The 17,138-nt window shown below is 46.1% G+C and overlaps 1 protein-coding gene across 1 annotated transcript in view; it reads left to right on the forward strand.

Moving 5' to 3' along the window:
* Positions 1-17,138, forward strand: part of P2RX4 (purinergic receptor P2X 4) — a 109,809-nt gene that overhangs the window by 88,383 nt on the left and 4,288 nt on the right. Inside the window, exon 11 of the mRNA XM_073626522.1 lies at positions 11,037-11,135. Within this exon, the coding sequence (XP_073482623.1) occupies positions 11,037-11,135 (99 nt within the window). The remainder of the gene's footprint in view (positions 1-11,036; positions 11,136-17,138) is intronic.

The raw sequence follows: 17,138 nt of genomic DNA on the forward strand, positions 1-17,138 counted from the left end.
TGCCATCTCAAATCTGGCAGACACGCCTCACAAAAGAGTTCCAGGAGCTGGGCAACCACACAAGTGCCTTAGATGACAAAATGGATGCTTCTGTGGCTGTAATAGACCACCATGAACAGGATTTGCAGGACATTCGTAAGGAACTAGATGCAGCCCTTTTAAAATTGGAGGATTATGAGGATAGGTCCCGCCGGGTGAATCTCCGCGTACGGGGGCCTCCCAGAAACCATTGTGGATCTGACCTCCACTGCCACCGCCCTGTTCCAGGAACGGATTCCAGCCATCCCCATAGAGCGCATGGAGTTCGATCGTATCCACAGAGCTCTGGGGCCAAAGAGAGAGGAGGCCCCCCCCCCCCCCCCCCCCGGGACATTATCAAGTTCACATACTTTCACACTAAGGAGACCCTCCTTAAGGCAGCACATGACAAGCCTGATTTATGCTTCCATGGGCACAAGTACCAGCTCTTCACGGACCTGGCACCCTCTACAGTACAAAAGCGGCGACAGATGAAGCCTTTCACCTCAGTTTTGATGGACCATCATATTAAGTATGCTTGGGGCTTCCCCTTCCACCTCATGTTCACTTACCAAGGGCGGAGCCACACTATTCGCAACGTGGAGGATGCCCAGGTGACCTTTGAGGCACTTCACCTGATGTCCTCTCCAGATGCCTTTAACAGCCAGGTGAGGACCTCGGGCCCCCAGCCTTCTTCCAAGCAATTGGGTCGCATGTGGGCGTTAGTAGTTGGCAGCCGTAAACACGCCCTCCCTAGCACCCCACTTTCAAGATCCCCTCGCTCCGACCCAGGATGAATGATGGAATGGATGAGCCTGCTTGCTACTTCTCTTCTGTGAAGCTGAGACTTACTCGCTTTCCGGATGTAGTTTACCCCTGATGGATAGATGGTCCCTGCCTGATTTGTAATGACTGTTTGTTTTTATATACTGTACTGTATACTATATACACTGTTGACCAATTCAGCATGTCCACCTAATATTCCTCTGTTGGCCTGTTGTTTTCCTAGTGGACTGGTCCTCCCAGGAATAGAGTTTTTACTCAGGTCCTCACTGTGATGAATCTGGGGTCTTGACTTGGGCCTTATTGCTACCTTTACGTCCTGGCTCCGGGCGCCTGGGAGGTCAGGTGGGAGTTGATACCACAGTGGCACCTGAGCCTCTTTGGAGGCCTGAGCCAAGAACGATTGCATGCACTACTTCTATATGATATACATTTGTTAACCAAAAGACTTGCTGTTCTTCCCAATCCCTCCATTTCTCCCCCCCATCTTCTCCCACACTCTACCCCCCCTTCCTTTTTCCCTTTCCTTTTGATACCAGTATTGTGTCCATATCAATGGTCTTCCAGATGGATCGTCCCGGGGTAATGCCTTGTGCTACAGTTGGCCCTCTCCCCCTGTCGGGGGTAGTTTTAGTTACAGGAGGTTTTGTGGAGCTAAATGGGAGCTACAGCTGAGGACCCTTTTTATTAGCGACCTCCCTCCGGCGTTCCCCCGACTGGGGATGCCTGACCGGAGATGCTAAATTGTGTTGCATTATATCATGTCTATTCTGGTATAGTGTCCTGAGTTTTTGTTTTTTTTTTATCTGGCCTGCGCAATTTTCTATGATACGTTTTCTGTCTCTCCCATGATGGCTCGCAATGCGTTGAAACTTTTCTCACAAAATATCTATGGGTTTAATTCCCCTATCAAACGATCAAAAGTTTTCCGCCACTTAAAATCTCAATCCATAGATGTAGTTTGTCTGCAGGAAACCAGGTTCTCACAATCCTCATGTCCCAGGTATCTGTCCTCCCATTTTCCAGTGCTTTTACATGGCCTCTGCCTCAGAAACACAGAGGGGTGCTGATGGTGTTCCGGCATAATCTCCCATTCCACTTCTCTATGGAGATAGCTGACCCCACGGGTAGATATTTGGGATCAAGAGGTCACCTTGGTGGGTTATTAGGCTCGATTCACACTAATGCGTTTTTTGAAGCATTTTGCAGAAATGCAGGGAAATTTTTTTTAACATGGGTTCCTATGGAACATGTTCACATCAATGCATTTTTGTGCCTCTGCGTTTTTGGAAAGGATCGGGGACTTTTTCCCCCACAAAATGCAGCGTTTTGCATGTAATAGAATTCAATGGACCCGCATCTAATACGCAAGTACCGCATTTTTATCGTGATTTTGCAGCATTTTGCGTTTATTTTTTTTATAATTTCATTTTTTTTTTTTCATCAGCTGTCAACTGGCTTCCCGCTCAATGGCTCAATGTAAAAAAAAAAAAAAAATGCCGGCTAAAAAAAAAAAATTGTGTAGTAAAAAAAAAAAAAAAAAATGGCGTGGAGTCCTCCCCCAGGTCCATGCCAGGCCCTTGGGTCTAGTATGGATTCAGAGGGGACCCCCACACCGAAATTAAAAAAAAAGAAAACTGGCGTGGGGGTCCCCCCAAAATCCATACCAGACCCTTATCTGAGCATGCAGCCCGGCAGGTTAGGAAAGAGGACGAGCGAGCGCGCCCCCCCCCCAAACCATACCAGGCCGCATGCCCTCAACATGGGGGGATGGGATGGGCTCTGTGTCCCCCACCCCAAAGCACCTTTCCCCCATGTTGATGGGGATAAGGGCCTCTTCCCGACAATCCTTGCCCAGGGGTTGTCGGGGTTAAAGGGGCTTCCAGATTCTGATAAGCCCCCTTTTAACAAGGGGGCCCCCAGATCCAGGCCCCCCCATGTGAATGAGTAGAGGTACATTGTACCCCTACCCATTCACTAAAAAAAAGTAGTGTAGTGTTAAATACAGTAGACAGTTTTTGACAAGTCTTTTATTAAAAATCTTCTTCTCCACTTCTTCCTCCGGTCTTCCTCCATCTTCTCCTGCATCTTCATCCTCCTGGTCTTCTTCTCCCCCTGCTTCTTCTTCCGCTCTTCTGTATTCTTTGTCCGGTGTTGTTCTTCCTCTGTCGCTGCTCCCGCCGACGACCCTCCTCAGATGCTGCGTCATGCTGATCTGTCCTCTGTCTTCCTCTGTCGCTGCTCCCGCCGACGACCCTCCTCAGATGCTGCGTCATGCTGATCTGCGCCGATGTCCTGCATTTCTTAAATAACGATGGGGGGCGTGACAACCTGATTACGTCATCCAGAGGCCATGCCCCCTTGTGACGTCACGGACCCAGCATGCCCTGAGCGGTGACCTCACAAGGGGGGATGGCCTCTGGATGGCGTAATCCGATTCACGCCCCCATCGTTGTTTAAGAAATGCAGGACATTGGTGCCGACAGATCAGCGGGATGCAGCATCGGAGGAGGGTCGTCGGTGGGAGCAGCGACAGAGGAAGAACAACACCGCACAAAGAAGACAGAAGAAGAGCGGTAGAAGGAGAAGATTGGAGGATGAAGATGAGGGAGAAGATGGAGGAAGACCGGAGGAAGAAGCGGAGAAGAAGAAGATTTTTAATGAAAGACTTGTCTTGTCTTTTTAACACTACACTACTTTATTTTTTTTATTTTTTTTTTAGTGAATGGGTACGGGATACAATGTACCCCATACTCATTCACATGGGGGGGTTGGGATCTGGGGGCCCCCTTGTTAAAGGTGGCTTCCAGATTCCAACAAGCCCCCTGCCCGCAGAGGCCCTTGTCCCCATCAACATGGAGGCAAGGTGCTTTGGGGTGGGGGGGCACAGAGCCCCCCCACCCCAAAGCACCCATCCCCCAATGTTGAGGGCATGAGGCCTGGTATGGTTCAGGAGGGGGGGCGCTCGCTCGTCCCCTCCCTTTCCTGACCTGCTGGGCTGCATGCTCGGATAAGGGTCTGGTATGGATTTTGGGTGGGCCCCCACGCTTTTTTTTTTCTTTTTTATATTGAGTGGGCCTCCCCCCGGCCCCCTCCTTAGCAACCAGCTATATACAGTGTAAAAAAAAAAAACGCAAATCACAGTAAAATGGATGTAAAAACGCGTGTCCACAGAACATGGCAAGCACCGCAAAAAGCACTGCAGAAAAGCTCAAAAGCAACATGCATAGATGTGCATCGAGCCTTACGCCCCTAACAAATTTCAGCAGAGATTTTTCTCACACTTGCTTCAAGTGGTTACCAGCCACCAGAAGAGCCTGTTTATTCTGATGGGGGACTCAAACTCTGTCTTCATTTCTACTCTGGACAGACGTAGCTCCAAGGAAGTCCCTCCATCCCTCGTTGCCTCTCAAGAACTAGCATTGTGCACTCTCTTGCATTCATATGGCCTGGTGGATGTTTGGCACGAGCGACATCCTTCTACTCTAATCCTCGTCAGAGTTTTTTTGCAGAATAGACCATGTGTTTCTGCAACTTTGCTCTCTGCTGTTGGTGAACAAGATTATTATTTTCACCTCTCTGTGGGTTGACCATGATTCTTTGGTTTTTGGAATCTCCCTCACCGGATTGATCTATCCAGCCTATCTTTTGCGGATTAATGAATCCCTCTTAACTACCCAGGATACATGTGTTCAGGTGCAAACGCACATTCAAACCTCTACTGAAAATATAGGGTTTGTTGAATCTCCTGTCGCCTTATGGGAAGTCCACAAGGCTACAGTCGGGACATTTGATTCAGATTGCATCCTGTAAGAAACGCGCCAGGGAGCAACGTGCCCGGGAATTGTCCTCCCTGTTGGAGGTAGCAGACGCAACCTGGAAAGCACACCCGACGGTGACAAAGGCCCATGACAATCTGGCCACTGAGCTGGATCTGCTCTCCTCTGCCCAGGCTGAAAAGGCTTTGCACTGGAGCAAATATAAATTTTATAGTAGTGCAAACAAACCTGGTCCTATGTTGGCCAGGAATCTTAATTCAGTGGGGCGCTCATGTAAGCCAGTTCGGCTACAGGTAAGGGGAGGTGGATTCACCTCAGACCCTTCTAAAAGAGTCTCTAGTTTTGCCTCCTTTTTGTCATTCCTATACAACAGATCCGCCTCTTTTGATCTGGGCAAGGCTGAGAGCTTTTTCCAAACACTTAGCCTTCCTTTGCTGTCCTTGATGGCCAAAGACACCCTGAACACACCTATTTCTGAGCCGGAGGTTGCCCAAGCTATCAAATCTTTTAAGCCATCCAAAGCCCCACGTCCGGATGGCTTCACCAGACTGTATTACAAAACATTCACAACCTTACTCACGCCTTACCTGACCTCTTTTTTTCAATTCCTGGCGTGATGGCACAAGGCCTTCACCAGACTCGCTTAAGGCCCACATTTCTATGATTCCCAAGTCAACTAAGGAGGCCACTAACCCACAATCTTTTCATCCTATTTCTCTGTACAATGTGGACCTGAAGGTTTTGGGAAAAATTTTAAGCACACAAGTCACAATAAATACCTTCAGGCCCTCATTCGCAGGGACCAGGTGGGCTTTGTGCTCGGTTGTCAGGCAGGAGATGACGTCCGCAAAGCAATCCACCTTATCCATATCCTCCAGCGTAAAATCCCAGGTTTTTTTACTCACCTTTGATATTTACAAAGCGTTCGATTCGCTTTCTTGGGACTACCTCCAATATGTTCTGACTCGGTGGGAATTTGGGACACACTTCTTATTGTGGATTCAAGCCCTATATTCATCGGCATCTTTAAAATATTCAGGCTTTATCTCCGACTTAATTCCTATATTTTGGGGTACTTGGCAGGGCTGCCCCCTGTCCCCAGCGCTTTTTATCTAAAAAGCGCTGGAGCCATTGGCGGCGATCAGGGCCAACATTGACATTTCAAGAGTGCCCCATGCTGGAGCCCAGTATAAAGCCAAATTTTTTGCACATGACGTGCTTCTGCTTCTGTCAAACCCACTCATCTACCTTCCCAACCTGCAACTTGTATTAGACGGATTTTCAGCCATCTCCAGGCCTTCAAATCAACCCCTCCAAAACCACAGCGCTGAACCTCAACCCCCCTGCTGATGTGGAGCATCGTCTTCAGGAAAATTTCCCATATTGTTGGGTATCTCATTGGATTGAATATTTAGGCATCAAACTGATGTCTTCTTACTCTTTCTTGTTCTCCGCCAACTACTACCCCTTGTTGCGTGCCTTGACCACTCTCATTGATTTGTGGCAATTTCCCACCCTTTCATGTATAGGAAGAATCTCTGCAGTCAAAATGATGATCCTACCCCAAGTTCTCTATTACTTTACCAGTTAGAGTACCCTCTTTATTCAACTTTTGCAAAATCGGATTCTCCAATTTATTTGGGCGCAGAAACGTCCCAGAGTCCCTCTGTTTTATTCTTTATACCCATAGGCTCCAAGGAGGCTTGGGGGTCCCCAATGTCTCTAAGTATTATAGAGATTTCTGTTGACTATGCTCCACACAGCTACGGATTTTCCTCTTTGGGTGTTACTTGAATTGCCCAACTGCGACCTGTCCTCGCTCCAAGCTCTGCTCTGATAAATTGCGCCCCCCCCCCCCTCAGCCCCGTGCTGTTGCATGGCCTGCAGATTTGGGACTCAGTTCGCTATTCTGGTAATTTGATGTCCTACTCCTTTTTACCACTACTTCCTATCACTCGCAATCCTCTTTTCCCTCCAGGCCTTGAGGAGCCTCAGGCATTCTCTTGGTGGCTCTCACGGCTACACGACTTTCTTTCCTCTTACTCCTTTCTATCCTGGGAGACCATCCGAGAAACACATGACGCACCGGCCAGAGAACATTATCGCTTCTGCCAATTGAAACACTGGATCGCTGCCCTGCGCCGCACATCATCTTGCCCATTATAAAAGACTTTTTTTGAACATGCATGTTGGCACGCCCCTGGGTCCCTTGGCCTCATTTTGGCTATCTATGCATCTTTGAATGGACGTCCAACATCAGCACCCCTCTCCTATATGGCCCAATGGGAAAGGGACCTCCAGTCCCCCATAGACTTAGAAGACTGGAGTAAGGCCTTGAAAATAGTGGTCAAATGCTCATTTGACATACAAACACCCTAGAAGCAGCATATAAGCTCCTATTCTGATGGTACTGGGTCCGGCCCGGCATCTAACAGTCCGTAGGGACGCTAAGTTAGGCCTATTACATTATCCAATGTCTGGTTTATATGCTCCACAGCAGAAGCTGGCTACATATCTCTTTATAGCGACTATAGCTCAAGCCTGGAAGACCCAATGCGTAGCTTTCCAGGGGGTGAGGACACGTATGACTGCTGTGTTGCTTCAGGAATGAATGTCCAGTATTGTGAATTAACTCACAGGCCAACGTTCTCAAAATTTTGGAACCATGGATCTCTTAGGAGTTCCCCTCATTCCAAGTGTCCTGTTTGGGCCTTGTCTGATTCCTACCTGTGGGGCTCCTGAGTCCGAGTTCTCCCTTTCCCCCCTTTCCCCCCCCCCCCCTTCTCCTATCTATGACCCTCTCTCTACCTTTTCTCTCGCTTTCTTACTAGTTTCTCACTATCTTGGTTCATGCCGTCGCCTCATATGGAGGTTGAGTTGCAGAAAAAGAGCCTCCCCTTCGGTGACAATTTTTGGGGACATGGAATTTTATGCAGTATTAATTTTTTGATACCATCCCCTATTTTCACTGTTATAGTATAATTGTCAACAATATTGCTTATTGTTAATGTTTTACCCTATTTCTAGCGTGGTGGAGACCACAAGTCAGGCACAGTGATTTAAAATGGAGAGCTCTTGCCATCCCTGTTTTCTGTGATTGAGTTGCAATGCCATTATCTTGCATGTGTGTGTATAGACACGCTGTGTCTTATTGAAGCACATTGGATGGCACCGCAGGTCACTGCACAGCAGCACAACACATCGCGCTGCTGAGTGTTTACATGAATGAAATTTCACTTTGTACACTTAAAATAAAGATGGCAAAAGGAGAAGGGGGGGCCTATGTGATACAGTAAAACGTACATCGCACTGCCCCTTACCACCGGCTCACTGCAGCCAAAATGGACAGCTGCGTGCACGCTAAACTGTGCTAGTTTAGTGTATGGGCAGTGTGAACGGGCCCAAAGAGCTCTGCATAAGATGCCAAAAATATTTAGCAGTTGGTCTGAGGGCTAAATAACTGTGTGAGACGCTTCTGGTGAATGCTGCCACACTCTCTAGCTCCCAGGCTGCAGGCTAGTTCCAGGAATGGTAATCTGAATCTATTCAGCTTCACTTAAAGTGACACTAAACGATAGCCTTTGTCTCTGAAAATAATCTATACACCTCTACTACTTAACAGCCTTGTGGTCTGTTTCATGAAATTTGTTTTTCTTGCTTCCTTCTGATTTCCTTTGTGAGCTCCCAAACCTTTGCCATAAATTCTGTTTGTTTGGAATGAGCAGTGCATGTCATTTTGTGGTTATGTACACTACTCTATGCACACTACATATACCATAGTCCCAATCCATGTTGGGAGCGAGAGATGGTGGCTACACTCCTATATATACATAAAGAATGAATGTACAGCCATGGGCAAAAGTTTTCAGAATGACACACAAAATAAATTTTCATAGTCTGCTGCTTCAGTGTTTTTAGATGTTTTTGTCGGATGTTACTATGGTTTACTGAAGTATAATTACAAGCATTTCATAAGTGTCAAAGGCTTTTATTGATAATTATATTAAGTTTATGCAAAGAGTCAATATTTGCAGTGTTGACCCTTCTTTTTCAAGACCTCTGCAATTCACACTGGCATGCTGTCAATCAACTTCTGGACCACATCCTGACTGATGGCAGCCCATTTTTGCACAATCGATGCTTGGTATTTGTCAGAATGTGTGGGGTTTTTTTTGTTTTTTTTTTTTTTTTTTTTTCACCCGCCTCTTGCTAATGGTGGCAGGTGACATGGCAAGTGACAATCTGCAAATGGTGGCAAGTGACAATCTGCAAAATGGTGGCAGGTGATGTGGCAAGTGACACGCCCAGGGCGCCCACTGATTCTGCATTATGGTGAGTTGAACTACTTCATTATATATAACAATAGAAACATGCGCTTCGATCACCCTGACACCATATCAACCATGGTGCCATGATTGAAACGCCAACACCAGCCTTCCTTTGCCCGAAAAAAATTGCTTACCACCGGTGTGAGCCCGCCCCCCAGGTTAGACCTAGCAGCGCCCCTGGTTAGAACCATCACCAATATGCCCAGATGGGCGATTAGACATATCACCGCGTGCATTACTTTTCCCATAGTTGCCAGATGACCCAGAAGAGGGAATAATAGAGGAAGAAGTGGATTGCAGCATGCGTTTTTTATGCAGAGTTGAGTCATCACTCGATAAAGAACATTTTGTTTGTTTGTTTCCCATTTCTGGTACGATTCTGTGAGGAGGAAAAAAATTGAAGAGTTTAATAGAGCAATTCAATCCTCTCTTATTAGAGGACTTCTCCATTCCCTTAGCTCTTTGGTTATAAGAACGATTCCCTTGTTGCCATTTTGTATGCTTTCCCTTCTTGGAAGGCTGTCTTATCCCTCCAAAATTTTCTCTTTTACTCCCACAGTATCATGTGTGATTTGTTCTAAATGGTTTTTGATTTTTATCTTCTTGATCCTTAAAGACTTTGAAAAGGTTACAATTTCGTGTAAATTATATCAATAACTTTATCTAACGTAGATCTATGTATACGATACTCCTCTGAGGAGTTTCATCATTGTTCTTGTGCACATTTGCAGATTGTTTTCCCATCTTTTTTTATTAGTTATCGATTTTGCCTTTTGGCAAAGTGCTCCATCAGGCTGGAAAAGGCATTGTTTGTCACCAAACTGTTCTTGGATGGTTGGGAGAAGTTGCTCTCTGAGGATGTTTTTGTACCATCCTTTATTCATGGCTGTGTTCTTAGGCAAAATTGTGAGTGAGCCCACTGCCTTGGCTGAGACGAAACCGCACACATGAATGGTCTCAGATGCTTTACTGTTGGCATGACACAGGACTGATGGTAGCGCTCACCTTTTTCTTCTCCAGACAGGCTTTTTTTTTCCGGATGCCCCAAACAATCGGAAAGGGGATTCATCAGAGAATTACTTTACCCCAGTCCTCAGCAGCCCAATTCCTGTACCTTTTGCAGAATATCAGTCTGTCCCTGATGTGTTTCCTGGGTAGAAGTGGCTTCTTTGCTGCCCTTCTGGACACCAGGCCATCTTCTAAAAGTCTTTGCTTCACTGTGCGTGCAAATGCACTCACACCTGCCTGCTGCCATTCCTGAGCAAGCTCTGCACTGGTGGTGCTCCGATCCCACAGCTGAATCAACTGTAGGAGATGGTCCTGGCGCTTGCTGGACTTTATTGGGAGCCCTGAAGCCGCCTTCACAACAATTGAACCTCTCTCTTAAGTGCAATCTCAGTAGCAGCAATATTCTTGCCTGTGAATCTCTTTTTGTGCAAAGCAATGATGACTGCACATGTTTCCTTGCAGGTAATCACGGTTAACAGAGGAAGAACAATGATTTCAATAGCCACCCTCCTTTTTTAAAGCTTCCAGTCTGTTATTCTAACTCAATCAGGATTACAGAGTGATTTCCAGCCTTGTCCTTGTCAACACTGATACCTGGTTTAATGAAAGAATCACTGACATGTCAGCTGGTCCTTTTGTGGCAGGGCTAAAATGCAGTGGGAATGTTGTTTGTTTTTTTTTTTTTTTAAGGGTGGGGGAATTAAATTCATTTTCATGGCAAAGAGGGACTTTGCAATTAATAGCAATTCATCTGATCACTCTCCATAACATTCTGGAGTATATGCAAATTGCCATCATAAAAACTGAGGCAGCAGACTTTGTGAAAATTAATATTTGTGTCATTCAGAACAGAAAGTCAGATCACAAAAGCAAAAAGAATTTGGAGATCCGGAGGAGGATGAGAGCAATAGAAGATACTTCTAAACACCCCCCAAAAAAATACATACTTGAATAGAATTTTTTTTAATTTTTTTTTTAAACCAGTTTTTAATGTCACTTTTAAGTGATATCTAGTGTATTTAGTATGCAGCATGGGATGAATTGAACAAACTACCTTTTTTTTTTTTTTTTTTTTTTTTTTCTTTTTTTTAAAATAATTTTGTTTTCTGTTTCTGTTTAGGCCACTGTGTTATGTGATATCATTGTCTTCCACTTCTTTAAGAAAAGGCATTACTACAGAGAGAAAAAATACAAACATGTAGAGGATTATGAGGAGTTGGTAAGAACCTTTCTTTTCCTAACTTATTTTTCTTTTGCCTTGATATTTGATCATACTTCTAATGATCTCAGACTACCATAGAGACGCTGCTCCCTAGTCTTTACTACCCAAGACCCCACACCTTCCTTACTGGCCGAAGGCTTGGCTGATAACTGAGACACTGGTCGTCAGTCCTAATACCTAATATACACTCATTGGCCACTCTATTAGGTACACCTGTTCATTTGCTTGGTAACACAATTTTCTAATCAGCCAATCACATGGCAGCAACTCAATGCATTTAGGCAGCTAGATGAGATGAAGACAACGTGCTAAAGTTCAAACCGAGCATCAGAATTGGGAAGAAAGGGGATTTAAGTGACTTTGAACGTGGCATTTTTATTGGTGCCAGATGGGCTGGTCTGAGTATTTCAAAAACTGCTGATCTACTGGGATTTTCATGCACAACCATCTCTAGGGTTAACAGAGAAAATATCCAGTGAATGGCAGTTGTGTGGACGAAAATGCCTTGTTAGAGGAGTATGGGCAGACTGGTTTGAGACGATACCACAAATAACCACTCGTTACAACCAAGGTATGCAAAATACCATCTCTGAACTCATAACACATGGAACCTTGAAGCAGATGGGCTACAGCAGCAGAAGACCACACCAGGTGCCACTCCTGTCAGCTAAGAACAGGAAACTGCAGCTACAATTCACACAGGCTCACCACAATTAGACAATAGAAGATTGGAAAAGCATTGCCTGGTCTGATGAGTCTCTATTTCAGCTGCGACATTCAGATGGTAGGGTCAGAATTTGGCGTAAACATGAAAGCATGGATCCATCCTGCCTTGTGTCAAGGGTTCAGACGACTTGTGGTGGTGTTAAAGGTGTGGGGGATATTTTCTTGGTACGTTTTGGGCCCCTTAGTACCAATTGAGCATTTGTTTAAAAGCCACTGCATACCTGAGTATTGTTGCTGACCATGTCCATCCCCTTATGACTATAATGTACCCATCTTCTGATGGCTACTTCCAGCAGGATAATGCACCATCCTAAACTGATATCTTGAACATGACAATGAGTTTGCTGTACTTCAATGGCCTCCACATTCACCAGAGCTTAATCCAAGCGAGCACCTTTGGGATGTGGTGGAACGGGAGATTCGCATCATGGATGTGCAGCCGACAAATCTGCAGCAACTGCGTGATGCTATCATGTCAAAATAGACCAAAATCTCTGAGGAATGTTTCCAACACCTTGTTGAATCTATGCCACAAAGAATTAAGGCCAGAGGGGGTCCAACCCAGTACTAGTAAGGGTGTACCTAATAATAAAGTGGCCGGTGAGTGTACATTCCTATGGAAAATCCACTTGAGCTGTACAGAAATATATCATCATGCTCCCTCTTAATAATTCTCCATAAGAACATATAAAAAAATGACACAAGTAGCTTGACAATGCACCCCATGCAACATGGAGAAGTCTGCATGAGCGATGTAGTTAAATGGCCATGTTTAGTAGATATTGTATTTTCAAACATACACTCTCAGCACTTGAAAATCTACATTTTGAAATGTGGAGATAAATCCTATTTGTTACTTTAGTGCACCCTTGTTTGCCATTTATACAAAAATTATTTTGAAGTATATTGGCGTTCTGGGAACACCATTTTGAAATCAAATTGAAGGTGTCCAGTGACTCAATATAGCGCTCCCCTCCACAGCAGTGTCCTGTCTATTATGACATATCCCAACCCCCAGACACCTTTTGTTTACTTGACTTTCAGCTTCCTTTACGCTTTCTAGGACCACACACACTCCCGACCCCTCCACTGGCTGCCTTTCCACCTATCAGTCAAAAGAGCAGACAATGGCTAAGACCTCTGACTGACAGCTGGTGCACCCCAAGCATGAAACTGGTCAGAGGCAGCAGATATCAGGAAAGGTAAATGGAGTAAAACTCCATCTTGAATAAGAAATGCAGTCGTTCTTGGGTGGCATTATCAGAGCGCTGATTGTTTGTACACATCACTTGAAGTTGTTATTTAGGGTTGAACTACAGGCAGGTGTTAGTAAAAAGAAAACAATTTAAGCAAGCTATACACTTAAAAATGGTCCTCCATTGTAAGTTGAAGTCGGGAACCAGGTGAGTATTGATAAAGTCCATCTTTATTCAATCCAAAAGAGTACATGCGTTCCAAAATAAAACCAACACTGACATGTTTCAGCCCACAGGTGCCTTAAAGGTTGATTAAGGCCCTTGTGGGCTGAAATATGTCATTGTTGGCTCTATTTTGGAACATACATCGGGTAAAAATAAGTATTGAACACATCACCGATTTTCTAGGTAAATATATTTCTAAAGATGCTATTGACATGAAATGTTCACCACATGTCGGTAACAACACATGCAATTCATACATGCACAGAAGCCATAACCAATAAATTCAAAAATGAAGTTATGTGTAAAAAAAAAAAGGAATGACTCAGGGAAAAAGTATTGAACACATGAAGAAAGGGAGGTGCAAAAAGGCATGGGAAGCCAAGATGCCAGCTGAAATCTATCAGTAATTAGAAAGCAATCCTGCCCCTTGTCGGTGCAAATTAATATCAGCTGGTTCAGTCTCAACTGATGGCCTGTAAAAAGGTGTCACACGAGAAACATTTCATGATGGGTAAAAGCAAAGAGCTCACTTAAGACACTCACAACCTTATTGTTGTAAAATATACTGATAGTATTGGTTACAGGAGGATTTCTAAACTTCTGAATGTTCCAGTGAGCACTGTTGGGGCCATAATCTGGAAGTGGAAAAGGACATAATTTTACCATAATATGGCGCACAACCAGGTGCTATTCGCACGATTTCTGACATAGGAGTTTAAAGAATTATCAGAACAGTTGTACAAGAGCCAAGGACCACTTCAGAAAGATCTGGAATTAGCAGGTACAATTGTTTCAAAGAAAACAATAAGTAATGCGCTTAACCACTATGGCCTGTATGCACACTCACCATGTAAGACTCCATTGCTAAAGAAAAAGCATGTTTAAGGTCATTTAAAATGTGCTGCACAACATTTAGACAAGCCTGTGAACTACTGGAAGAAAAAAGTCTGGTCAGATGAGACCAAAATTGTAATCTTTTGGATGCCATAATACACACCATGTTTGGAGGTCAAATGGCACTGCACATCACCCCAAAAACACCCCAATACCAACAGTGAAGTTATGAGGTGGGAAAATCATGATGTGGGGCTGTTTTTCATTGAAGGAAGGAGGAATGGAAAAATGTACCAAGACATTCTTAATAAAAAAAATGTTGCTGCCATCTACTAGGGTGATGATCAAACAAGGGTGGACATTTCAGCAAGACAATGATCCCAAACAAAAAGCCAAGGAAACTCTCTCAATTGGTTTCAAAGAAATAGAAAATAAAGCTGCTATAATGGCACAGCCAGTCACCTGACTTGAATCCAGGGGCGTACCTAGAGCAGAGCATTTGGCACCCGGGGCGGATCCTGTATCTTACACCCCCCCCCCCTCCCCAATGTGGCACCCCATTCACAGATCATGCCTGTACGCCCTCAACCCACCCACACACCTATACGCCCTCAACCCACCCACACACCTGTACGCACTCGGCCCCCCTTCATACGTGTACGCACTCGCCCCCCCCACACACACCTGTACGCACTCGGCCCCCCACACACACCTGTACGCACTCGGCCCCCCACACATACCTGTACGCACTCGCCCCCCCTCATACCTGTACGCACTCGCCCCCCCTCATACCTGTACGCACTCGCCCCCCCTCATACCTGTACGCACTCGCCCCCCCCTCATACCTGTACGCACTCTCCCCCCCTCATACCTGTACGCACTCGCCCCCCCCCATACCTGTACGCACTCGGGGCCCCTCATACCTGTACGCACTCGCCCCCCCCTCATACCTGTACGCACTCGCCCCCCCCCATACCTGTACGCACTCGGGGCCCCCCTCATACCTGTATGCACTCGGGGGCCCCCCTCATACCTGTACGCACTCGGGGGGCCCCCCTCATACCTGTACGCACTCGGGGGGGCCCCCCTCATACCTGTACGCACTCAGGGGGCCCCCCCTCATACCTGTACGCACTCGGGGGGCCCCCCCTCATACCTGTACGCACTCGGGGGGCCCCCCCTCATACCTGTACGCACTCGGGGGGCCCCCCCTCATACCTGTACGCACTCGGGGGGGCCCCCCCCTCATACCTGTACGCACTCGGGGGGGCCCCCCCCCTCATACCTGTACGCACTCGGGGGGGCCCCCCTCATACCTGTACGCACTCGGGGGGGCCCCCCCTCATACCTGTACGCACTCGGGGGGGCCCCCCCCTCATACCTGTACGCACTCGGGGGGGCCCCCCCTCATACCTGTACGCACTCGGGGGGGCCCCCCCCCTCATACCTGTACGCACTCGGGGCCCCCCCTCATACCTGTACGCACTCGGGGCCCCCCCTCATACCTGTACGCACTCGGGGGCCCCCCCCTCATACCTGTACGCACTCGGGGCCCCCCCCTCATACCTGTACGCCCTCTGCTGCCCCCTCACACCCGTAGACACTCTGTTGCCCCCTCACACCCGTAGACACTCTGCTGCCCCCCTGTACACAGCCTCCTCCTTTCACTTGTACTCACAGCCCTCACTTATAAGGTGGTCTTCCTTGTCCCAGGTCTTGATTCCACATGTCCCTGTGAAAATACAGTACGGACAGTAACATGAGGGGGGCACATACATGAAGCAGCCAGAGGTGGCAGTATAGAGCTCGATATGGGCTCAATGACAGACCAGCCGACTCGCACCAAACACAAAGAGCCAGCACAGCTACAGAGCAGACAGCACCTCTTTCACCCGCCACTGCCTTGTTCCAGCTCTGATAGCCGGCCTGACACCCCCCCCAAATGTATGGCACCTGGGGGGGACCAAAACCCCCCCCCCCCCCCCCCATAGTTAAGCCACGGCTTGATTCCAATAAAAAAAAAATCTTTGGAAAGAACTAAAGATCAGAGTTCATAGACGAGTCCCACAGAACTTTCAAGATTTGAAGACTATGTGAAAGATTGGGCCAAAATCACACCTGAGCAATGCATGTGACTAGTTTCTCCATACAGGAGGCGTCTTGAAGCTATAATTACCAACAGAGAATTTTGTATAAAGTATTAAATACATTAAATTTCAGTTAGCGTGTTCAATACTTTTTCCCTGCATCATTCCATTTTATTACACATAACCTGATTTCTGAACGTATTTGTTTTGGTTTCTTTGTATGTATGGATTGTATGGGTTGTTACTGACATGTGGTTAATATTTCATGTCAATAGCACCTTTTAGAAATATATTTACCTAGAAAAATGGTGACATGTTCAATACTTATTTTACCCGCTGTATGTTCTCCTTTGGATTGAATAAAGATTGATTGATTTTATCAATACTCACCTGGTTGCCAACTTCATCTTACATTGGAGGACTTTTGTGTGTGGATCGGAGACTGCTTGTCAGGAGCGGTGAGTGAAGAGAGTTCTAGCCCATCCTATATCTGCAATTGGGTTGTTGTATCAGTACTTTACCTGATTAGCACAAGGTGCCAGTTGGGGCTCTGCTACTTTGCATAGCACTACCAATCAACACCATGAACGTGCTTACAGAAGGAGAGGGCAGAGAGATGAACTCATCAGTGGACTTTTGCTTCATTGTCCAGTGACAGGCTGGAGCCGATTGATGACCAAGTATAGAAAAATGACTCTGCTGTTTGCGGTTTGGTAGAAGTGCCTGGATCACAAGACCAGCTGAACACAATTGTGTATATGACAGTAAGGTATGTAAGGTTAGCTAGCTATCTGTTTGTTTGCAGTTCATCTTCAAAGAGTCAAATGAAAGCAAGCCAGCCACAAATAATAAGATACAAATGAATAGCCCATTAGGACTGATTTACACACAACTGAAAAAAATGCAGTGTTTTTTTTTTTTTAAGCTGTACA

This window comes from Aquarana catesbeiana, linkage group LG01, assembly GCF_042186555.1.
Source record: "Aquarana catesbeiana isolate 2022-GZ linkage group LG01, ASM4218655v1, whole genome shotgun sequence".
Taxonomy (NCBI): domain Eukaryota; kingdom Metazoa; phylum Chordata; class Amphibia; order Anura; family Ranidae; genus Aquarana; species Aquarana catesbeiana.